Raw genomic sequence first — 26148 nt, forward strand, 5'->3', positions numbered from 1 at the left:
GTGTGTTAGTGACTTTGGCTCATTTCTTACTTGTCAGTTCAGATGGATTTCATTATTTTAAATATACAGAGTTTCACTCAAATTTATAATAGATGTCATTTCATTCAGTATGTTCTGTTAAATGATGCTGCTAATTACAATGACTGGGCCATTGTTTGTGTAACAAAAACAGAGAGGTTTCATGGGAAAAGTATCAGTTTTGGAGTAAAAGAGGATGATCAAACCCTGGTTCTGTCCTTCACTAACTATGTGATTTTGTTCTACCTTTTTAACCGCTCTAGGTCTGTTTCTTTACCTATAAAACTGTAAATCAGGATAATAGTATCTTTACTGTTCAGTCATTGTAAGGATCAAATGAGACGGTGTATACACAATACTTATCATACAGTATTCAAATCATTTTTGGATTACTTAATGTTCTGTGATAGTTAAGACTTCTATAGGACGACTCTCAAGAGCTTTGAATGAAAGTATAATTGTGGTCATATGGATGTGGTCATTTGTGTTGGTTTCATCTCTTCCAAGATCTGTCCTTAATTGAATGAAGCTTGTTTTCAGGGTAGAAAGAATATGCTGAACTTTTTGAGATGTAATTCAGTGTGTCACTGAATACTGAACACCTATTTACTCATTTTTCTGCCAAGAACTCTTTCAGTGCCTATCATTTGCAAGGTGTTGGATTGGATCCAGTGGAAAATGTAGAAATGAGTTACACATTTTGTCTATTCTGGAAATTGAAAATCTAAAATGACTAGCAATATAAGGCAATTGTACTAAACAGGTACCATAGGACTTCAGAGGAAAGAAGCATTAGTTGTATTTACTGGTTTTTGCACACTCTGTATGTCTCGTAACACTTTTCTTTTACTCAATGTGATATAGTTTGCTTTTTATAACACTAAATTGATCGCTTTCCCATACTTTCTGTTCGGTTAGGAAATTGCAAATTGATTTTTTTTCTTTTTCGTTTTTTGTGTGTTTGTTTTTTGCCTTTGGGTTATAGAAGGAGGTAAGTCTTAGATTGCTAATGTCATAGTATTTCTGAATTTAAATATTTTGAACATTCTTCTCAAAGTTTAAAATGTATTTTTTTCATAGCCTTAAAAGGTAATATTGGATTTGTAATTTGATCTATTATTTTCTCATTGAGTAGTCTATAGCAGTTTTCTCAACCTCAGCACTATTAACATTTGAGGCTGGATAATTATTGTGTTGCACTATCTCATGCTTTGTAAGGTATTTAAGAGCATCCCTGGCCTCTACCTACTAGATGCCAGTAGCACCCCTAATCACAGTTTTGACAGCCAAAAATATCCCCAGACATTACAAAATATTTCTTGTGGGCAAAGTTCACCATCTCCAACCCTCGTCCTCATCCTTATCCACTTCATTGGGTCTCCTCCCCACTTCACTTTCAGAACCAATTGAGAGGATCATAACCATCATTTTTTAAAAAAGAGTAGACTAGAATAGAGTAGAAAATATCAAAGTCAAGTTCACAGAGTAAGTGTAATTGTGTTTGGTAAATTTTTGTTTTGTTACAATGTAAAATATATATTTCTTTCTGTAGATTATGGCCAAAAATGTTTTAAAGTTACTCACTTATATTAGAATTTTGTGACTCACTTGATGCTCGTGTTTCACGTTTAGACTCGGAGAAAAGTCTAGAAACTGGTTTCAGTGGCAAATTAATATCTTGTACAATAGATTCTGAACTCTTCATTAGATATATTTTAATCTTAATATTATAATCCAGTGAAAGTTTTCACTTTAATTAAATAGCCATGTTGTCAACCATTTGCCCAACTGCACAAAAGATGCCCCATTTGATCTTCTTTAAGTTAAGGTCTGTTGTGGAGAGTTTTAGTTTCTTCTGTGTTCCATGGCCTAATCTGACTATTTTTACCTGGTAGTTGCAGGCCTTTTTTTGTTTCTGTATAAAATTTTGTGTATAAAGTGGCCTAACAAATGTAAGAATACATGTGTTTAGTTTTCTAGCTATAAATTTTGAAACGTTTGAATCAATTCTTACAGTTTTGAAATTAGCACAACACACTTTTACTTACTTTGTAAGATGAGAGGGTGAATGGAGATGGTGGTGGATTAATTTGGAGAAAAGACCTAGCATAGGAGGAAGGAAAAATAGACTACACCTTTCAGATAGAAGCATGATCCTTTAAGCTTTTAAAACAAACCCAAAAGATGTCGGCTTTGTATTTGTCTGAGTTTAGATGTTGTAAGTATCATTAGTGAAATTTACTGACTTACATAATCTCATAATTTTTTATAATTTTTAAGTAATGAATTTACTATATGTTTGTAAAGAAGATAGGCTGTTGAAGACAATATACATTAGCAGTGTGAGGAAAATATTAATTTGTGGTGTTTAAGACCAATTAAACATCTAAGGAATCCTAAACCAATTGGACTCAAAAATTTTTATGACTAATTCTAATAATAAGAATATGTTAAAAATTCTTAGATAGCTACATAACAACTTTTTTTTTTTTTTAATTTGAGATGGGGTCTCACTCTGTTATCCAGGCTGGAGTGCAGTGGCTAATCATAGCTCACTGCAACCTTGACGTCTTGGGCTCAAGAAATCCTTCTGTCTCAGCTCCCCAAGTAGCTGGGACCACAGGCTTGCACCACCGAGCCCAGCTAATTTTTTAATTTTTACTAGAGATGAGGTCTTACTATGTTGCGCAGGCTGGTCTTGAACACCTGGGCTCCAGCAATCCTCCTGCCTCAGCCTCCCAAAGTGCTGGGATTACAGTTGTGAGCCACCACTCCTGACTTGTAATAAAATTTACTAAGACTTTCACAAGTAAAAGATTTTAAAAGTCAAAGATTGATTATTCTCTTATGTATTCACTCCACCTATCGGTAAAATAGTCTTATGCTAAATAATTATTCCAATTTTAATGTGAGTCTTAGGACTTTACCCTTGAATAAAAAAGGACTCAATCACATTGATGTTACATGGATATAATAAATTCCTTTGTTGCTATATTAGGCATCATTATAACTCCTGACCTCAGGTAATCGGCCTGCCTTGGCCTCCTAAAGTGCTGGGATTATAGGCATGAGCCACTGTGCCTGGCCCAAATTTTAATTGAAAGTGAAGGCTGTTATGTTGGATTGGAATTCAGTAGAGGATGCCTAGATTTTAATATTTAGTAGAGCTTTAAACATTTGATGATTAAATTTGTTCAATGGATAGAAAAATGTATACTTTTGTGGAGGATATATTATTATATTATTATTATTAATTGATGAGAGACATAAAAGAGCAAATGCCCTAATGGTATTACAAATGGTGTATAGGGCATTTATAATTGACCTGAAAAAGCATTGAAATAGCAGATAAGTTGGGTCTAAGACTAATTCAATATTTCAAGAGGTATAGAGTAGATTCATTCATTCCTTTATTCATTATTTCTTTCAGCTAAAATATATCAAATGTCAATAATATGTAATACTAGAGTATGAAACATGAAATAAGATAGCATTTTTTCTTGCTCTAGAATTCCAGCTTTGGGGTACACGAGTAAAATCTTGGACTGTAAATTTAACTGCATATATGGTAGTTGATTCATCCTAGAAAATTGTATCTGGGGTAGGCTTTTATTTTTGTTAGCCTGTGCTAGAAATTACACAAGTGAAAGGATTTTAGAGTTGGTTTAGCAGCAAAACAACTTGACTTCTTATTTAAGCCTCATTCTTTTGGATATACAATGTACTTTTACTGCATGTGGGAGATTATCCATTTATTAGGAAGTCTCACTTGAGAAAATGATCAAATAATGCAGTTTAGATCAGGGATAGATAAACTATGGTTGTGGACCCAATTCAGCCCATCACTTTTCTGTATATCTCTTGTTTTTGAGCTTGGAATGTTTTTTACATTTTTGAATGGTTAAAAAAACTTAAATATTTTGTGATATGAAAATCGCATGAAATTTAAATTTTAGTGTATATAAACTAAATTTTATTTAAACACAGCCAACCCAGTCATTTATGTATTGCCTATCGATTCTTTCATTGATACTTTTTTTATGACAGAGTTGAGTAGTTGAGACAGATTACATGTTGTGCTCTCATTGCTTTGCAGTGCTGCTCAGCAACTACAAATTACAGTGACTTGTTTGTAACTCCACAGTGTTTTGAGTAGCATGCACACAGCCATGCTGTGGCATTTCATTAATTTTTTATTAACTGTGCACACGTTATGTCATGTTAAGAAAGGGTAAGGAAAGTGAACTTTGAATGTTACAGCTTTAAGGCACCATGGAATGTGGATCACATGTTACCAGATTAAACACCCATCACAGTATTATCAACTCACAGGAAAGCAAAGTCCAGAAAAATTTGAAAATGTAAGTCACCAGATTTGGTGACTTTTCTTAATGAACTTAACCCAAAATTGTGAGACAAAAAATAACTATTTTAAGAGAAACTTATACTGTGGTAAAGTTATTTCAACAATTAATGTCTGAATCTTAACTAATGTCAAGCTGTTTCATATACTTTACTTGGTGTCGAAAGTTAAAACAAAATAGCAAGATCTCTTTCCCTGCAGAATTTTGCAGTAGAAATATCTTCTAAGCTCAAAGTACAGTTCCAGCAATGTTTCTCAGACTTCAATGTGAATACAAAGAAACCTCTGTATTTCAAAATTTGTTTAATTGTGCGGTTGAGGACCTTCAATTAGAAATGACTGCAATATAATAACATGCTAAGCTTTTAGTAGAAGAATCTAGTAAAAACCTAGAAATGTATTAAAAGGGATAAATATGCATAATTAGATTATATGTTTATCAATCGATATCAGTGTTTGGCAGTACCTATCTGTATGAAAAGAAAATTTTTGAAGATCAAATACCTCTTATTACAGATCAGTGGTAGCAGATGAAATTTTGATGATAGGAAACACTAACATTGAACCCTAATTAAGTGAAATGTTATCCCCAAAATGAATAGGTCTATATTTCAAAAATTAGAGTCAATTATTATTTTATATTTTAAGTTTCATCAATAAAAATTGTGGAAATTTGTCTTCATTGTTGTTACTTAAGACCTACATAATAGCTTTGATTTTGCTCTTTTGCTTCTAAAATATTTGCTATCTGGCTCTTTAGAGAAAAAGTTTGCCAATCCCTGGATTACAGTACAGTATGCATTGTTCATTTTTGATAAAGTTATCTTGAGATCAGTTGATGATATTTTCTAAAAATGAGAAAATAATCATTAATACTTTTTTAACTTTGAAAAACTAAAAAATTAAGTTTTAAAAATTAAACATTGTTATAATTATACCTTTTTCTGCTGGACATTTATTTTCCTCAGAATTTAAATTACTTTGCTTCACTTTTTAAGCAATATAATTTATTTTAGGAAATAAAATTATGTGTACTTACTGAGTTGTTATTTTCCTGTAATTCCTTGACAAGGTTTTTTTTTTTCATTTTTGAACATATTTTTAATAGCTTTTTGAAAATCTTTGTCTGCTAAATCCAACCTCTGCTCCACTGAGAGTCTGTGTCTTAGCTCAGGCTACTCTACCCAGTTACCGTAGACTGGATAGCTTAAAAAGCAGATGTTTATTTTTTACAGTTCTGGAGGTTGGGAAGTTTGAGTTTAAGGTGCTGGCAGATTCAGTGTCTAGTGGGGGCCTCTTTCCAAGTTGCAAATAGCTCTTTTTGCTGTATCCTTACATGATGTGGGAGAGATCATCTCTCTTGTGTTTCTTCTTATAAAGGTACTAATTCCATCATGAAGACTCCACTCTCAAGACTTCCCAAAAGCTTCACCTCAAAAACGATTATATTGGGGATTAAGGCTTCAACACATGAATTTGGCAGGAGGGGCATGCAGACATTTATTTAGTCCGTAGCAGTTTCTTTGAATGATTTTTTTCCTAGTTATGAGTAATGTTTTCCTATTTCTTTGAATGTCTTATAATTTTTGGTTGAAAATTGGGCATTTTAAGTGATGATCATGTAATAACTCTGGATTCTTACAGATTTTCCTGAGGATTATGTTTTTTCTTTTCCTTTTTTTAGTAACTTTCTTGGACTTAAAATGTAGAATTTGTCTCCCTGTGGTATGTGTCCCTCTGAAGTCTCTACTCTTTGGGTCATGATCCAAATTGTTAGCCAAAGATCTGGGCAGAAGTTGTGCTCAAATATCTTGAATTTGAAAGCCTCCACCTTATGCCATTTAATGTTTGTGTGGTATACGGACACATTTAAAGTTCAGCCAGTTCTCAAGTAACCCTTGGGTTTTACTTTCTACCATGCTCTCTCAGGATCTTCCCTGTGTCTAAGAAGTGGTATAATTTCTTAGCCTGATATATGTGGAGAGTGTATTTAGCTTTTCTGAGGGTCTCTTATTTCCATGGTCTTCCTGTCAAATTTCTAACTGGTCTGCTTCACCCTTTGTTGGACCACAGCCTCAGGCTAGAAAAATCGCTGGTTTTCTGTTTCTTACTGGGTTTGCCTCTTTTAGCTGACAAAACCTTGGGTTTTCAGCTCCACCCCAAGTCAAGTTTATGTCTTCTGGTAGCAAAAAAAGCTGCTGGTTTTCCCAGCCATCCTCACGCTGATAGATTTATTGATCCTTTCAGTAGACCCCTCCTATGTATGTACTCTGGTAGAAGAAAGTTATGGAAGCAACCCTAGGTAAGAAGGTAACATATGTCTGTTGTTATTATCTGAAGCTCTAGAAGTTTTTCTCAATTTGGTATCTGCTTTTGTTTGGTTTCCACAGCCATGCAATTGTTGTGACCAATTTTTCAAGACTTATACTTGATTTTTGTGAAGAGAAGTAGTCAACACTTTGTGCCACTACCTAGAAGTACCACCTTTTGCATGATTTTGTAAGTCTGGAATTCAGGCAAGGTTCAACTGTGTAGTTTTTCTTCTTCATATGATGCTATAGAGGTTAACACTGGTGGAATTTAGCTGGTGGTATGAGCTCATCTAGAGGGTCCAAAATGACTTCTTTTGCACATCTGGCACCTTAGCAGGGATGGTTAGATGGGATTCTGAACCAGTGCACCTACTTTTGGTCTCTCTAACATAGCAGTTTCCATATAAGGACTTCTTATATGATGGCTCAGGGCTCACAGAGATATAATTCTGAGACACCACTTATTCTGTCCTAGCTTTGGACTCATGTGGCATCATTCCTACCATATTCTATTTGGTATTAAAGAAAAGTCACAGAAAATACAAGGAGAGGGGTCTACAGAAGGGCATGGATACTGGGAGACATGGTTTGTTCAAGGACCATCCAAAGAGCCCAGTTACCCAAAGTGCTTTAAAGCATGATACATACATCTTTTTTTCCCCTTATTCCCATGGATATTTTCACAAACCACTTCTCCAGACATCCTTTTCTTCAATCTTGTGAATTTTTTTCCCTTGTTGGCCTATTAATTAGCCAAGCCATTTGCCCTGCCTATGTGTTTGTATATATTCTTACTTCAAGGCACCTTCTTTTTCTACACAAAGTGGATGGCCATCTGAAACGCTGCCCTGTTTTCTTCATTGCTTTCTTTCAGGGCCACTCTTGAATAGGGCTGTGGCACAGCACCAGTCTACTTTTGGCTTTCATACACATGCTGAGCTATCCCATCAGTGAACCAGGCATGATGTTTGTCCTCCTTTGTCAGGTAGCCATAAGTGGCCCCTCGTGTGGCCATAGATGTGAGCTGAGGGAGAGATGCCAACACAATATTAGTAGATGGCATGGAAGTCTGGGTTACCTTCATATGCATTTTACTCATGCCCTCTGGTCCTACTGATGCTCAAACATGGATCACTACATCTGTCTTATAATGAATTATTGTTTGGCTTATCCAAACTTTCAGTTTGCAGACCTAGCTTATGATGGGCACTTCTAGCTGTTTGGTCATTGATGATTTATGACTAGATCTTTGCCCTCCACCAGGGCTAAGAGCATACCAAGAAGTAGTATATAGGTTTCCACTGCAGACTACATGGCCTTGTTCCAGAAACAAGTGTGTACATTGTGATTTTCCTAGTGAGACTTGCCATAAATTGTATATGGCTTCTTTTCCCACCATAGATGCTTTTAATACCATACAGTCTGTTATATCATGTGGCCCAAGTGACAGGGTCGGACTTTATCTAAAGCGTCTTCCTGCTCTGGGTTCTATTTTGAGCTGGAAGCCTTCTGTAATTCTTGGCAATTGAGTCCAAGCAATATTGCATAGTGTGGAATATGCTGCCTTCAGAATCCAAAGAGATGACCTACCACGCGTTGTGCTTCCTTCTCATTGGTGGTAGGTACAAGAGGTAATAACTTGTCCTTTGTCTCAGAGGGGATGATCTGACCATTCCCATGACCACTAGGTCTCTAAAAATTTCTCTGGTGTTATTGGCCCCTGAATCTTTGTATGATTTACCTTCTACCCTCTAAAGAGTATATGACTAAACAAGACTTCAAATATAATTACTACTTCTTTCTCACCATATAATGGACCAATATGATGTCCTGTGGAATGTCCCTATGGTCTCAGTCTTTTTGGACTGTATTATGATAGAAGGCAGGATAATTAGCATAACCCTAGAAAGAACTATCAGTATGTCCTTTTGTCCATTCCAGGGGTATGTGAGTAGTTCTGGTCCTTGTTGATAGGAATGGAAAAAAACATATTTACCAGTTCAGTGTCTGCATATCATGTACTTGGGGCAGTATTAATTATTTAGGGAAGACGCAACATCTGGCATGTTAACCTGAGATGGGGCTACTACTTGATTGAGTTTATAGTGGTCCACTGTCATTTTTCAGGATATATCAATGCACCTGTTTTTTTAGGGGGCAGACTGGTGAATTAAAAAAGGAATATAATGTAGGCCATCACCTTTGTGTCCTTATTTTTTATGTAATTTTCACCGGTGGGAGATGGAATTTTCAGAGGCTTAGGCTTGACTTTCACCATTATGGTAGTTCTTTTTGTTTGTTTTTATTTTTATTATTATTATTATACTTTAAGTTCTAGGGCACATGTGCACAACGTGCAGGTTTGTTACATATGTATACATGTGCCATGTTGGTGTGCTGCACCCATTAACTCATCATTTACATTAGGTATATCTCCTAATGCTATCCCTCCCCCCTCCCCCTACCCCACAACAGGCCCCAGTGTGTGATGTTCCCCTTCCTGTGTCCAAGTGTTCTCATTGTTCAATTCCTACCTATGAGTGAGAACATGCAGTGTTTGGTTTTTTGTCCTTGTGATAGTTTGCTGAGAATGATGGTTTCCAGCTTCATCCATGTCCCTACGAAGGACATGAACTCATCCTTTTTTATGGCTGCATAGTACTCCATGGTATATATGTGCCACATTTTCTTAATCCAGTCTATCATTGATGGACATTTGAGTTGGTTCCAAGTCTTTGCTATTCTGAATAGTGCTGCAATAAACATATGTGTGCATGTGTCTTTACAGCAGCATGATTTATAATCCTTTGGGTATATACCCAGTAATGGGATGGCTGGGTCAAATGGTATTTCTGGTTCTAGATCCTTGAGGAATTGCCACACTATCTTCCACAATGGTTGAACTAGTTTACAGTCCCACCAACAGTGTAAAAGTGTTCCTATTTCTCCACATCCTCTCCAGCACCTGTTGTTTCCTGACTTTTTAATGATCGCCATTCTAACTGGTGAGATGGTATCTCATTGTGGTTTTGATTTGCATTTCTCTGATGGCCAGTGATGATGAGCATTTTTTCATGTGTCTGTTGGCTGCATAAATGTCTTCTTTTGAGAAGTGTCTGTTCATATCCTTCACCCACTTGTTGATGGGGTTGTTTTTTTCTTGTAAATTTGTTTGAGTTCTTTGTAGATTCTGGATATTAGCCCTTTGTCATATGGGTGGATTGCAAAAATTTTCTCCCATTCTGTAGGTTGCCTATTCACTCTGATGGTAGTTTCTTTTGCTGTGCAGAGGCTCTTTAGTTTAATCAGATCCCATTTGTCAATTTTGGCTTTTGTTGCCATTGCTTTTCGTGTTTTAGACATGAAGTCCTTGCCCATGCCTATGTCCTGAATGGTATTGCCTAGGTTTTCTTCTAGGGTTTTTATGGTTTTAGGTCTAACATTTAAGTCTTTAATCCATCTTGAATTAATTTTTGTATAAGGCGTAAGGAAGGGATCCAGTTTCAGCTTTCTACATATGGCTAGCCAGTTTTCCCAGCACCATTTGTTAAATAGGGAATCCTTTCCCCATTCCTTGTTTTTGTCAGGTTTATCAAAGATCAGATAGTTGTAGATGTGTGGTATTATTTCTGACGGCTCTGTTCTGTTCCATTGGTCTATATCTCTGTTTTGGTACCAGTAGCATGCTGTTTTGGTTACTGTATCCTTGTAGTATAGTTTGAACTCAGGTAGCCATATCCAGCCAAACTAAGCTTCATAAGTGAAGGAGAAATAAAATCCCTTACAGACAAGCAAATGCTGAGAGATTTTGTTTGTTTGTTTGAGATGGAGTCTCACTCTTGTCTCCCAGACTGGAGTCCAATGGCGTGATCTCAGCTCACTACAACCTCCACCTCCCAGGTTCAAGCGATTCTCCTGCCTCAGCCTCCTGAGTAGCTGGGATTACAAGTGCCCACCACCACGCCCAGCTAATTTTTGTATTTTTAGTAAAGACAGGGTTTCACTGTGTTGGCCAGGCCATTATAGTAGTTCTTAATTCCACAGGCCAAGGAACTATGTAGGGGTTATTCTGAATACCAAGTATGTCTATATGGAGACTGCTGTAAATACCACTAAATGGAATCTGTGGAATTATTGAGCCCACCATGGGCCAGACTTGGGCCAGGACTCAATTTATTACTTATTTTCTATATAACCCCAATTTAAAAGTGGGGTTATGATGATACTGGGAATTTCGGTGTCACTGTCAACTAGGTTCATTGTGTCCAATGGTTCTTAAAATGTATGGGTTATTTCCTTTCCTGTGTTTACTGTTACCTGAGAAAATGGCTGAATTCACTTTCCGTGATGTTAGAGTTCTTCCTCCTGGCAACTCATCCTTTCTTTCAGTCACAGGATTCCATGTCTGAAAACTGGTTTAGATCCAGAAACTATGCAAGGAGTTTTGTCTTTTTATTGGGGTGGTTTCCCTTAGCCTCCTGATCATCCATAATTTTTGTTTTGATTATATAGATTGGGCATATCCTCATTAGTTGCCCATCTGTCTTGCCCCCAGGGATGCTGTGCTCAATGATCTTCTTCTTAGCTTTGTGTATTCATACTCTGTGGCTACCACTCCTACCTTGATACTCATTATAATAATGGCACACTTACTATGTATTTGATTGCTAATAGCTGTCACCTGGCCTCTATTTCAGGCTCCTCTTTATCTGATTGTTTTTGGGGAGCCCAGATAAGTAACAACATCTCTTACTGTCAGCCCTATCAGTAAGAGGAAAGCCAACACTGGTATTCTCAATGATGCTGGTGTCTGCCTCAGCAGTGTGTTTCTTATTTCTTTAGCAAATGGAGGGGCATCTGAATCCTCAGATTCAGAGGGTTCAGGGGATCTAGTTTTAGGAATTTCAAGTACATGGAGCTAAGATGTCCCCATTCCATGCCTCAGGTTTCCCTACTATCAGGAATCTGCCCTTAGTGTGGCAAACTTGCTGACATTGAGAATTTTTCTTTCTTTAGAGCATTGTTACCTTTATAATTAACACTTGGGCTTGATACTTAGCTGTTTATGCCCACTAGTTGCAGGAAATGAGACTATATGCTTCCAAGGAAATCTATATACATATTTAAATTATATATTTTACCTTTCTTTCTAGAATGTGAATTTCTTAAGCTCCTATTTGTACCTGTGGAACCTAGAACAGTTTCACATTGTGTAATTATTAAGATGAATTCTAAAATATGCCGTATATACAATCATTTCATCAATTACATGTTATTAAAGAAGAATATGTTGGTAATACCAAAAGAGCAAGATTTTAAAAATAAGCTAATTATTGATAATGTTTATCATCCTATTTCAAATTCTACTGTACTTTAGCCAGCCATGCTTTTATATTGGAGCTTAAGACTTTTTCTAAGCACATGGGGCCTCTAGATCTACTGACATTTTGGTTTGGTTCCTATTCTAAAATCTGCTGCTTTCAGAGCTGGCAATGAATTAAGAGCAAATTACCAGACACTTAGCGGCTTAAAACAACAACACATGTTTATTATCTCATAGTTTCTGTTGGTTAGGAGTCTTAGCATGGCTATGTTAGGTTTCCTGCAGCTACAATCAAGTTGTCATCTGTGCTGCATTTCTATCTGGACACTTGATGCAGGGAAGAATCTGATTCCAAGTTTAATAAGATTGTTGGCAGAATTTATTTCCTTTTGACAAGAAGCTGCCATCAGCTCCCCCACATCTTCTAAAGGCTGTTAGTAGTTCCTAGAAGGTATCCACAGTTCCTAAAGGCTGCCTGCATTTCCTTTGTAACATGGGCTTTACATCATGGCTGCTTACTTCGTTAAGCCAGCAAAGAGAGTATCTAAAACAAGCTGACTAGCAAGGCAAAGTCTTATGAAATTTAACAGTGTCATGGGAGTAAGATCCCATCACCTTGCCATCCCCCTACCTTGTTTATGAGCAAGTCACAGGTCATATGACTTGTGTCTCATATACAAAGGCATGAATACCATGAGGTGGGGATTATGGACTACCATCTTAGAATCAGTCCTCTGCACAGCGTCCAACAGTTTTCTCTAAATCAACTCCATGGAACATAGTTTGCAAACCATTGCCTTACATAATATACCCTATTATGACCTTTTTTAGTTGGACTTTGTGTTTAATAGTTTACTAGAACATTTTCTTTGGAATGGGAAAGACTTAAGAGTTATTATCAGTTTTAGTGACTATCTTGTGAGAGGAAATGACCCTCCAGGAAGGTTTCAGCAGTATGTCTCAAAATATAGTTCCTGGGACACTTGTCCTCTGAGAAAGCTTGTGTGTTTCAATTAAGTTTGTGGAAACAATATATTATATAATCCTCTTAGTGAAGCATATTGTCGTTATTATTTGAAAAAAGTCCTACACTCAAGAAATCTATTTAATTGTACGTAAACCAGAGTTTTCCAAAGTTATTTGATTAGAGAACTTTTAAATTACTCAATGCCCTTTAACATTTTGCAGAACCAGTATTCCATGGAATACACATTGGGAAATGCCCACATATATAACTTGGCAAGTTGAAAAGGAGGACAGAATACCAAGAAGAGAAATAAAAAACATAAAAGGGTCGTAGTTAAATGTTCCATACCTAATTAGAATGAAAGTTAATATTTTTTAAAAAATGATGATGATATCATGAACTTGGTATGACTACACTTTACAAAGAGCTTTCATGACTATCTTATTTAAAACTCTCAGCAATCTGTTAGATATCGCAACTAATTTTTTTCAAAACAGATGAGAAAATGAGGCCCATGACTTGTACAAGTCATAAAATTGATAAGGGGTGAAGTCAGTATATTAGTATAGCTTTTCTAGCTTCAACTATAAAACTCTTTCTGTTACAACATGCTATTACTTTATAAACATGATGAAGTTGAAAATGAGGTTGTTGAAGAATGCCTTTATGTACTATGTGTTTTAATTTTTAAGTATTTATTAACCCAAAGTAATGAAAAACAATGACATAAAAGTTAATGAACTGTTGTCTTAATGTAATGACCGTATGAAAAAATGTTGTAAATAGAATATATGAACATTTTTTCTCTGTGTATAGAACACACGTACACACAGAATCAGGTTAGTTTGTATTTTACAATAGAGGTAAGTGAAGGAGAAATTTTAGTCAAAGGTTCAAATTTTTAGATTATTTTTTGTCAGGTCCTCATGTTTAAGTATGTTTAACTTGTGTTAATAGAATAACTGAATACCAGAGTTAGACAGGATTTAGTGTGCTTTTTGTGTAACTTCCTGTCTGAAGCATTGACCCTTCTCTACATCGTGCTGACAAGTGATACTCTAGCCGTTTCTTTGAACACCTGTTGTGATGGGGTGGTGACAGTCTATGAAGGCAGCAAAACATTATTTTTAGATTTTTACTTTGAAGTATTTAATAGATTTGTAGGAAGTTGGAAAGATAGTTCAGTGAGATCCTATATATGCTTCACCCAGTTTCCTCAGTGGTTATATCTTGCATAGCTATAATTAAAAAACTAATACTGGAACAATGTTTTTGTAGTTCTAGGACATCTTATCACATATGTGGATTCATATAACCACCACTTCTATAAAGATGAAGAACTACTGTATTACCACAAAGATCGTTCTTACGCTTCCTCTTTCTAATGACATCCTACTCCCTCTCCACCATCCCTGACGTCTGCCAACCACTAATTTGTACTTTATGTCTATATTTTTATCATTTAGAGAATGATATATGAATGAAAGCATACAGTATGTGACATTTCGTGTTTTTTTCCAATTCATATAATGCCCTTGAGGTCTATCCATGTTGTGTGTATAGTTTTTTCCTTTTTATTATAAGTAGCATTCCATGGTATAGATATACCACAGCTATTAATGGATATTTTGGTTGTTTCCACTTTTTGCCTGTTATAAATGAAGATATCTTCTTTGGTGAAATTTCTGTTTATATAAAGCATTCAGCCTTTTATCATTAAGTAAGATCTTAGCTGTTGGATTTTTATTGTTGTTCTATGTTGGTTTGAGCCAGTTCCCCTCGATTATTTTTTTAGAGTTTTTAAAAATCATGAATGCGTTTTCTACAACAACGCTCAATGGATAAGATCATGTAATTTTTTTCCTTTAACTTTTTAATATGTAGATCACATTGATTTTCAAATATTCGACCAGTCTTGCATTCCAGGAATAAACCTCATTTGGTCATAGTGTATAATTCTTTTTACATGTCACTGAATTCTATTTGCTAGTATTTTGTTAAGGATTTCTGTGTTTATAATCATGAGCAATATTGGTCTACAGCTCATTTATAGTTTGTCATTTTCTTTTTTGTTTTCTGTTTGTTCCTTCTATTGTTCATTTTGTTGTTTTCTTTTCCTACGGGTTATTTGAACATTTTTTTAAAACATTTTGTGAATTGTGTTTTGATTGACCTAGAATGTTTAAGTGTATTTCTTTTTGTAGGTTTTTTTGTGTGGTTGCTTTAGGTAATATATTACATGTACACAACTTATCACATTGTATTTGTGCTGACGTTTAACTAGACTGGAATGTAGAACCTTAAGTCATTTAAATTCCTTTATTTTCTCTCTTATCTCATAATGGACTTGTCTTAAATATTTTCTTCATATATTTTGAAAACCACATCAGACAATGTATGTTCTGCACTTTAAATATCAAAAACATAATTTAGAAAACTCAAGAGGAGAAGAAAACCCATATTTTTGCTTAGTATCTTCTTTATTCCTTCTTGATACTTTCAGATTCCTTCTTTTTTGTTTCTCTTTTGTTTCAAGAACTTCCTTTAGTTATTTTTTTAGGGTAGATCTGCTGGTGACAGATTCTCTTTGTTTTCTTTTGCCTGAGAATGTATTTCTCATTCATTTCTGAGAGATAATTTCATCATATTTAGAATTCAGGTTGACATTTCTCTTATTTTAGCAATTGAAAAATATTGTGCCACTTCCTTCTGGCCTCTAAGGTTTCTGAAAAGAGGTCGGCTATCATTTGAATTGTTTTTCCCCTTTAGGTAAGGTGTTGCTTTTTTCTTGGGGCTTTTAAGATATTTTGTTTTTAGTTTTAGTTTGATTATGATGTATCTTGTGACAGATATCTTTGGGTATTGTTTGTTTAGGGTTTTACATAGTTTCTTCAATCTGTAGGCTTATATCTTTGGCCGAATTTGGGAAATTTTCAGTCTTTATTTATTTGAATACTTTTTTTTTTTTTTTAAACCCATTCACTTTCTTTTCTCCTGGACTTACAATGATATGAGTGTTAGACTTTTTGCTATAGTTTCTTAGGTTCTTGAGGCTCCGTTGATTTTCTTTTCTTTTTTTTTTTTTCTTTAGTCTGTTTTCTGTCTGTTTTTCAGATTGAGTCACTTTTATTGTTCCATCTTCAAGTTCATTGAGTCATTCCTCTGTCCCCTCCATTCTGTGGTTGAGCCCATCAATTTGCTTTTTGTATTTCAGTTATTTTTCAGTTCTAAAATTTCCATTTGGTTCTTTATGTGCTTTCTAGTTCTTGTTCTAGAACTGGAAAGCCCAATAATACGTTTTTGTACTGTTACTAAAGAAAGATATTTTATTATCTTAGTTCTGTACTATTAAGCTGCAAAAAATAAGAATATCCAGTGGAAAGTATTATTAGGTCTATAATAACAGTCTTAATAGTTTTTAGGACTATTTTCTATATGAATTACCATTAATTATCTTATTCTTACAGGGACACTAATTTTACTTATTCAACAAGTGTTTAGTTAGTACTTATACATGACAGTTTTTTGTTTTGTTTTGTTTTTGTTTTTGTTTTTGGAGATGAAGTCTCGTTCTGTTGTTGCCCAGGCTGAAGTGCAATGGCACTGTCTCAGCTTACTGCAACCTCCGCCTTCTGGGTTCAAATGATTCTCTTGCCTCAGCCTCCCAAGTAGCTGGGACTGGGAGCTACATGCCACCATGCCCAGCTAGTTTTCGTATTTTTATTAGAGACGGAGTTTCATCATGTTGGCCAGGCTGGTCTCAAACTCCTGACCTCAGGTGATCCACCCGTCTCGGCCTCACAAAGTGCTGGGATTACAGGCGTGAGCCACTGCACCCAGCCTATATGATAGTTTTTTTGTCAATCAGATGTTTTTGCTTTAGTTTCAAATGGTTGAACAGCTTATGTTTTTTTTTATTTTCAGAGAAAAAGAATTACGTTTCTGCCTTTTTGGTAGGTTGCAAGCACAGAGGGAGAAGAGAAATTTTGAGCTGAATTTTCTTACTGTCACATAAACCAGTTAAGAATTTTTATTTACAGGCTTCATAATGTTTTTTCTCTAATGCACAGATTTGTCAATGCTTTGTTGTGGGACAATACTGTATTTTGAAAGGGCTACAGGTTTTCTGAGACACAGATACACTTAGCTTTTTGGGTAGCCATCCAGGCATGGGCATAAGTATCCCATGTACTGGTCATCTCCATGTACTCCAGAGTGTTTTACCAATATTGTAATTATTTGTGCCATGAAAAAGCTTGGGAAGCACTTCTCTAGCCCATAGGTTAAAGAATGGGGTTCTTTCTACAAATTGCATATTGTGTGTGTTAGGTAATAAAGCCTATTCTCTTTCATAAATGAGTTTCTTAAAAGAATTGCCTCCAGTAATTCTCAAACATCTGACCATAATCATCTGGAAGGCTTGTTAAAATATAGACTGCTAGGCCCACCAACAGTTTCTGATTCATTAAGTCTAGGGTGGCACCCAAGAATTTACAGTTCTAACATGTTCCCAGGTGTTGCTGATGATGCTATTTTGAGGACTGCAATTTGAGAACCATTCATTTACACACAACTTTTTCTACTTTTTCACTTCCCTTGGTTCTTCAGTTTCTTCAACCTGATTTTAATTTTCATCATTCTATCCAATTGTTCTTCCTGACATCTTTTCTAATCTTCATGATTGCCAAATCCAATGCATATTTTTCACCTCCTCATCTTATTTGATATGTAAAAATCATTCAGTATAGTTGATTTCTTCTTTGTTTTAGGACACTCTATTTGATTTGTAGACCTCCCTCTATCTCCCTCCTTCCTTTTTTCTCTGCATGCTGTTTCTGAATCTTTTCTTTTTTTTTTCCTCAAATCAAACCCTAAATGTTAGAATTCAGTTTGGGTTCTCTTCATACCTTATTTTACCCTCTTTTCTAAATGATCTCACATTCTCCTGTCTATATGTTAATTATTGCCAATTTATGTCTCCAGATCAAAACTTTGAGGTTTTTTTTTTTTTTTTTTGAGACGGAGTTGCTCTGTAGCCCAGGCTGGAGTGCAGTGGCGCGATCCCGGCTCACTGCAAGCTCCGCCTCCCGGGTTCGTGCTATTCTCCTGCCTCAGCCTCCTGAGTAGCTGGGACTACAGGTGCCCGCCACCATGCCCGGCTAATTTTTTGTATTTTTTTAGTAGAGACGGGGTTTCACCGTGTTAGCCAGGATGGTCTCGATCTCCTGACCTCGTGATCCGCCCGCCTCGGCCTCCCAAAGTGCTGGGATTACAGGCGTGAGCCACCGCGCCCGGCCTTTGTTCTGTTTCTTGAGACAGTCTCGCTCTGTCTCCAGGCTGGAGTGCAGTGAAGCGATCTCAGGTCACTGCAAGCTCTGCCTCCCGGGTTCGTGCTATTCTCCTGCCTCAGCCTCCTGAGTAGCTTGGGCTACAGGCTTGCACCACCATGCCCAGCTAATTTTTTGTATTTTTAGTAGAGGTGGGGCTTCACCATGTTGGCCAGAATGATCTCCATCTCTTGACCTCATGATCCGTCTGCCTCAGCCTCCCAAAGTGTTGCGATTACAGGCGTGAGCCACGATGCCTGGCCAAAACTTTAAGTTTTATTACACCCTGACCAGATTCCTTCTTATATGTCCACTAGGTTCAAATAATATATCAAAAATCAACCACTATATTTAATATATTCTAAGATGTACATTTTTATCATTTTTATATCCTGAAAGTTATGAATCCTATAGTCAATGGCATCATATATTTTATGAAATAGACTAATTCCCTCTTACCCTTCCCTAACAAGAAGTGTTCTTCCTCCAGTCTTCTCCATCTCATAAATTTTTTCTTCCATTCAGTTATTAATGCCAGAAACCGGGGAGTTAACCTTGACTCTTTAGTCTTTTTTAACACTGTTATTTCTACTTCAAAAACATCTCTCAGTCCCTCTTTTCTTACCATGTCTATTGCTATTATCTTTATTCAAGCCATAATTACCTTTCCCAAGGGTTATTGTAAATGTCTTTTAACTTTTGGTGTCATACAACCTAGTCTCTATATAGTACATATATTCATCATTTTAAAATGTTAATCAGATTATGTCACCATTTCACTTAAAATCCTTCAGTGTTTGAAATTTAAAATCTTTAATATGAAATAGAAAGACCTACCTAAGTTGTTCTGTGCTGCCTTACCAGTTTCACTTAATACTATATTCTTCTTCATTCTTTTTGGTTCAGAAACCATGGTGTTCCTTCAGTTCTTTTATAGCACCATGTCACATCTTTCAGTTCTCATCTTAAACATTATTACTTGAGGGGTGTTTGCTGACCCCAAAGTCTAAATTAGATCTTATTGTATTCTTTCATAGTGTCTTGTATTTTTCTATATGACACTGATGATTTGTTCTGTTTCTCTATCCCTACTCTGTTGTAAGCATATTTCATTGTTTTACCCTTTCAAGTAGAGCTTAGCACAATACGTACCAAATGGAAGGTGTTCAGTAAGTATTTTTAGAAAAATAAAATTATAAATAGAATTTTAAAAGATATATGTGCATATATAGACTAAAAAATTTAAGATAAAAATATTTTATATTTTGAAATACTGAGCAAATAAGCATGTAAGTTTGGGAAATGGTGGATATACATTCTTAGTTGCCAATTACATAAATTGTCTGACAAAATTTTTTGTAATTTACTTATTATAAGAATGTGATTTCTGAAAAATGTTGAAAAATCATTTCAAAATATTAAGTGATTCATGATGTTTGTTTATTTTTACTAATAGATATTGAATGAACTTGTTTTATAATTTTCATACAAATTAATCTTTTGTGAAAACCATTTTTTTAACCACACAAATTTTTTAGGAGGTTTTAGCATGATGAAGAATATCATACTGCATTTCAGAAATGACATTTAATTATTTGGCTTTTTAAAATACTGGCTATTGCAAACCAATGTAAAATTTTAAATGTCCCTTAATCTTTGGAGAACAAACTCATGTCTTTAGACCAGCATAGGAGTAAAAAAAAAAAAAAAAAAATAGCATGAATAACAGTGATAGCTAATAGTCTTTTTCAGCATATACATTTTTTTGTTTCTATTTCTGTTTATTATTAGCTTTTTCTCTTTTTGCAGGACTTTCGTAGGGTCTGTCTAGAGATATAAACCTTATATTATACTTTCTATAAATTTTACTCATTTTGAATATTAGCTTTCTTCTGGCATATATATATAGCACTCACTATATATATATATGTATATATATATATATATAGTGAGTGCTACAGACAAAATTCTTGAGACCAGACAGGATCACATAGTTTAAAATGTTTATAATGTCTCTGTCTGTCCCTTTTTTCACCATCTCCTTTACTGCACTCTTTTGTCTGACTCTCACAGGAGACATGGATTACAACTGGTTGGATCATACGTCTTGGCATAGCAGTGAGGCATCCCCAATGTCTTTGGTGAGACATGTGGAGCCTTACTATTTAATTTTCGTTATCATTTCACTTTTCCTTTTTTATTTACACCTTTGCATGTTTCTTTTTTGTATCTTTTTTTTTTTTTTTTTATCCCATACCTGTAGGGGACAGTCAAAAGGGAAAAAGAAAAACTAGTGAGCAGGCAGTTTTGTCGGACTCTAACACCAGGTCTGAGAGACAAAAGAAAATGATGTACTTTGGTGGCCACTCTTTGGAAGAGGATTTGGAATGGTCTGAACCTCAGATTAAGGACTCTGGGGTAGATACGTGTAGTAGCACAACCCTTAACGAGGAGCATAGCCATAGTGATAAGGTACTGAGATTGTGGAGCCTGCCTTTTAACCTGCTCATTTGGTCTTCGTTTGCTCTCTGTCACTCATTAAAACAGAACTTAATAAAAGGACAGGGCATCTCAAGGGTCACTGTAGCATTTCTTAAGGTGCAGAAAAGAAAAACAAAACCAAACTAAACAAACAACAAACCAAAAAAAACCTCTTGCTTGCTTTGCTGTTTTTATTGTTTGACGGCATACCAAAAAATAAGTATATGAAAATAAAACTTAGGAACAAAGGAATGTTTTGTCTTTTGTCGCATGAGAGAACCTCGTAATGTTATTAAAAACCACAAATAATAAATAAGTTTTGGATTGGCTTATTTGATTGTTTGTATATATTTTCCTTGGGATGAAAATTAAATTATTAATAGTTTGAATCCCAGGCAAAAGGGAGATAATTGGGTCTGTTTGCACAGAAAAAGTTGTTTTTCTTTTTTCCCTTTCACTGTCATTTTGGTCTTTTGTTTTATTGCCATAGCATTTTAATGTAGTATTAATTAGTATTAGAGCCCTTGCCATCTGCTTTGATATTTATCATTTTTGCTCTTAGGATAGTGGGACTTTTGAAATCTTTTTACCATATAGATGTAATTGACTGGAACTTGTGTTTTGCCTGCTAAATTTTGCATGAAGATATGCCTATTACTTTTTGATAACTGTGAAACTATGATTACACAAATCATTTACTTTCCTTACTTAGAATATCAGTCATAACAGAATAGTGTCATTATTTACAGAGGCCTTGGTTCAGCCCTGAGAAAGAAACTACTAATGTTTTCAAGGTTATTTAACAATGGATATATTGAATTATCTAGTAAAGGTAATTTACTAAATAGATCAAAGACCTGAAAGAATCATGAAAGAACCTCTGAGAAATGAGAACTGTAATCTATTCTCACCTGTAGATGAAGCCTGTTTCTCCCATGCAGATTCAATTGGGAATTTATTGGGGCTTGTGTACACTTTATTATTTTAATCTAGAAACCTATTCAAAAAAGGCCTCATCATAGGCTCAAATGTAATGTTTTAATATGATTTGACTTTTAAATTTTTACTGTAATACAGGCTTTCAAAATCTTCCAAAAGTGTTTGAAGAGGAAATTTTCATTTTTAAATGAATTCACTTGCATAGAATTTCAATGCATCTTTTCTGCCTGTGAATTATTTTTCAGCATGTAGATAATTAGAGTTGCATGCATTTTCAAAATTTCTCAGATTTTGTAGAGCTATATAACTTCAGTATTGTGTTAGAGAACTGTAAGAATTGGAAGTAATTGGATTTTGAAAAAAACTTTGAGATTATATTGAGGTTATAAACATAATATAGTACACCCTTATGATCAGTGCTTTGAAATGAAAGCTGGTTTGTGTAATCATAACACTGGAATTCTCAAGTTTAGAGAGGTCGTACAATCAGAGATCATTTGTCAGAAAATGATAAATAAAATCATTTATTTATTTTGTATTTATTTATTTTGTTTGTTGATGCAAAATGTCAGCACCCTGTAACCTGGCAACCATCTAAAGATGGAGATCGTTTAATTGGTCGCATTTTATTAAATAAGCGTCTAAAAGATGGAAGTGTACCTCGAGATTCAGGAGCAATGCTTGGCTTGAAGGTATGTAATAAAATGTATGAGATTTTGGCTCTATACTCTTACAGATTTACCAGAAAAGCAAAGGATAACTCTTTCAACCTGTACTAATTTAGTAGTGTATTTTTCCATTTTCAATAGTTTCTGAAGATTCACACTCATTATCTAAAACATTTCATTTTCCCACTATTATTTAAGAAGTTGCCATAATTCCACAGTAATACTTGTGTATATATAAATTTGGAAGACATTAAAAGTAACCTCATTAAGATCTACTTGAATCTGAAATACAGTAGTCAAACGTATTTTAACTATACAGTTTATTCTTTAAGTCTAAATCTATGTTTATATTTTATTAAAGTGATAGTTTTTTAATAATTACTCAAAATGAAAACTTGGGAAATGTAATATGTATATATGTATATTACATATGTATATATATATAATTTTGTATAAATGCTGTAAAATGTGTATGTGTGTATGTGCATATGTGCACTTAAGAGACAGTACTGTTTGAATTCTAAAAACAAAAATAATTATGCTGGGAGATTAAATACAAATATTGATTTATGTTTTACAGTAAAATACCAGAAAATTATTTGGTAAATACATTAAATAGAGCTTTGTTTGGTTTTTGTGCATCTAGTATAACAAATTAAAACCTGAAATGAATAAAGAATATGCTGAGTGTCATGGTTCATGCCTGTAATCACAACACTTTGGAAGGCCCAGGTGGGAAAATTGCTTTAGACCAGGAGTTTGAGACCGACCTAGACAACATAGTGAAGTCCTGTCTCTACCAAACTTTTTTTTGTTTGTTTGTTTGTTTTTGAGATTCTATGTCCCAGGCTGGAGTGCAGTGGCGTGATCTTGGGTCACTGCAACCTTCGCCTCCTGGATTCAAGTGATTCTCCTGCCTCAGCCTCCCGAGTAGCTGTGACTATAGGCGTGCACCACCATGCCCAGCTATTTTTTTTTTTTTTGTATTTTTAGTAGAGACGGGGTTTCACCATGTTGGCCAGGATGATCTTGATCTCTTGACCTTGTGATCTGCCCACCTTGACCTCCCAGCATGCTGGGATTACAGGCGTGAGCCACTGCGCTCAGTCCAAAAAATTTTAAATTAGCTGGACATAGCATTACATGCCTGGAGTCCTAGCTACTGAGGAGGCTGAGGCAGGAGGATTGCCAGGAGTTCGAGGTTACAGTGAGCTATGATCACACCACTGCATTCCAGCCTGGACAACAGAGTGAGACTCTGTCTCTCTCTAAAAAAAGTAAATGTTTTAGAGCTAAGCCATTCCTATAAAAATTGTCCTGTAGAATATAAGAGATATTAGGAAACTTTGGATGTAGGTGGAATTGGGCTTACCTGAGACTGGGTAATTTATAAAGAAAAGAGGTTTAATCAGCTCATAATTTTGCAGGCTTTAAAGGAAGCATGGTGCCAACATCTGCTTGGCTTCTGGGGAGGCCTCAGGAAGCTCACAATTATGGTCAAAGGTGACGGGAGAGTACGCATGTCACATGGCAAAAGCAGGAGCAAGAGAGAGTGGGAGTGGGAAGCAAGGTGCCACATAGGTTTAAATGACCAGATCTTGCAAGAACTCACTATTACAAAGACAGCACCAAGCCATAAGAGATCTGCCCTGTGATCCAAACACCTCTCCTCAGGTTCTACCTCCAGCACTGGGGATTACAATTCAACGTGAGATTTGCACAGCGACAAATATCCAAACTATATCAGACTACTAACATTTATTGTGTGGCATCCATGTGCTTGCACTCACCTGAGCATTTTATATCTGTTATCCTAGAACACTCACAATAGATGAGAAATAGGCTTATAAAGGTGTTTAACTTCCCCATGGTCACAAGATGGTGACGATGGTGGGATTTAAATTCAAATTTGACCATTTCCAGGGACAGTGAGATATGCCTATAGTCCCAGCTACTTGGAAGACTAAGGCAGGAGGATTGCTTGAGCCCAGGGTTTCAAGTCCAGCCCGAGCAAAATAGTGAGACCTTTTGTCTTAAAAACAATTTTTTTTAATCCAGATATGCCTATTATAGTGTTAGAGTAAAGGTTAGGAAGTCTTGGCTTTAATTCCAAATACAGGAGTTACTAGTTACATGAAACTGGACAAATAAACTTCTCTTAGCTTTAGATTTCTTACCTATTCAATGAGGATAATTGAATTGTTGTAATATGATTAAATAAATCAACATACAAACATTTAGTAAAGTGTCTGGCAAGCTTTAAGATATCAATAATCATTATAGCCAGTATAACTAATTATTATTAATGTTTGTTAAGCCAAGAAAGTTTTTAAATATTTACTTAAGGATATAAGTCAATAAGAGCTATACATTTAATTTTCAGAATCAAACATAGGACTAATTAGTTTATTAACTGAATTGAAGCTATGTGTAATTCACTGTAATTATGGAAAAAATGCATGGAATAAGATACACCCCATGATTTTTGAATTCAAATAACTTTCACTCTATTTAGAAGAGAAAAACCAATTCATTTCAGTCAGTGAGTTGCCATTATTTGCGTCACTTGCCATCAAATTGAGATATTGACTGAATGGCAGTTGATTAGAATCAAAGCATTAGTTTTGTAAGATATACAAGTATACATATGACTCCACAGCAGGTATACATATGACTCCACAGCATTATTCCTAACATTTTTATTCATTTTCTAAAAGTTATATTTTAATAGAAACATAAAAATGAAAAATTAAGATTCAGATGGTCTGAAGTTTATATTACTTCTGATGCGATTAAATAAATTTTGTAATTTTTTTCAAGAAAGATCCATCATCATTAAGCACATTATCAATGTTTCTAAAAGATTACCAATGAAAATTTGGTGGCATATCCTAATTACAGTAAAAGAAACGAAAATTTTGTATTAAAGTATTTACATCTATAATAAGAAATGTTTATATAATTAATGATACTGTAAAAAGGTTTTGGAAATGAGAAAAGCAAGAATTCCTGAATAAGGACAAAAATTACCAATTGTTATGTTGTTTCTAAGTTATGCAACATTTCAGCAAATTATGGATTAAATGGTAAAACAGTTGGAATATGTGAAAAAGACCTAGCTCTTAGGGCATGTGCTAACCTAATAGAGACAATAAATTATTTAAGAAATCATTTTCTGTACATTAAATTAGCGTTTTAGGTGTTGCAAATTGTTCTAGGTATTTTTTTACCTGAATCTTCAACTATGCTTATTTTAACAATATTCCCATGTTAATACTTTCCTCTTTTAAACAGGTTGTAGGAGGAAAGATGACTGAATCAGGTCGGCTTTGTGCATTTATTACTAAAGTAAAAAAAGGAAGTTTAGCTGATACTGTAGGACATCTTAGACCAGGTAGGGTTTTACCTTTGATTATTTACATTTAAACCATTCAACTTTAGTATTTATGAGTTATTTTCATTTATTTAGAAGTGATTTGACAATAACAAAGAGCTCATTTAACTTAGATATAAATCTCTATTTATTAATGGAAAGTCAAAACTATTATTTCTTGAGTCATAGTAGATAAAAATCATTTTTATTTGACTTTATCTTATTTTTTTCTGATTGGTGTTCTAATCTGTATCTAATATTAACCTATTTTGTTTCCCCTAAGACCTTTTTCTTTTGAGAAAATTCCAACATAGTTTAGAACAAACTTTATGGATAAAGACGTATTTCCTACCATGTGTCACCCCTTATCTCTTTGT

At 34.9% G+C, this 26148-nt stretch overlaps 1 protein-coding gene across 25 annotated transcripts in view; it reads left to right on the forward strand.

Moving 5' to 3' along the window:
* RIMS2 (regulating synaptic membrane exocytosis 2) overlaps positions 1–26148 on the forward strand; it is a 775539-nt gene that overhangs the window by 403168 nt on the left and 346223 nt on the right. For 14 of the 25 annotated variants that reach the window (XM_054499598.2, XM_054499590.2, XM_054499567.2 and 11 more), the window contains 3 exons: positions 20384–20451; positions 22303–22422; positions 25693–25792. In XM_054499598.2, coding sequence (XP_054355573.1) covers positions 20384–20451; positions 22303–22422; positions 25693–25792 — 288 coding nt within the window. Of the gene's footprint in view, positions 1–20383; positions 20452–20573; positions 20783–22302; positions 22423–25692; positions 25793–26148 lie in introns of all 25 variants that reach the window. The other 11 variants (XM_054499558.2, XM_054499559.2, XM_054499562.2 and 8 more) reach the window with 1 other exon arrangement.

Source organism: Pongo pygmaeus, chromosome 7, assembly GCF_028885625.2.
Source record: "Pongo pygmaeus isolate AG05252 chromosome 7, NHGRI_mPonPyg2-v2.0_pri, whole genome shotgun sequence".
NCBI lineage: Eukaryota > Metazoa > Chordata > Mammalia > Primates > Hominidae > Pongo > Pongo pygmaeus.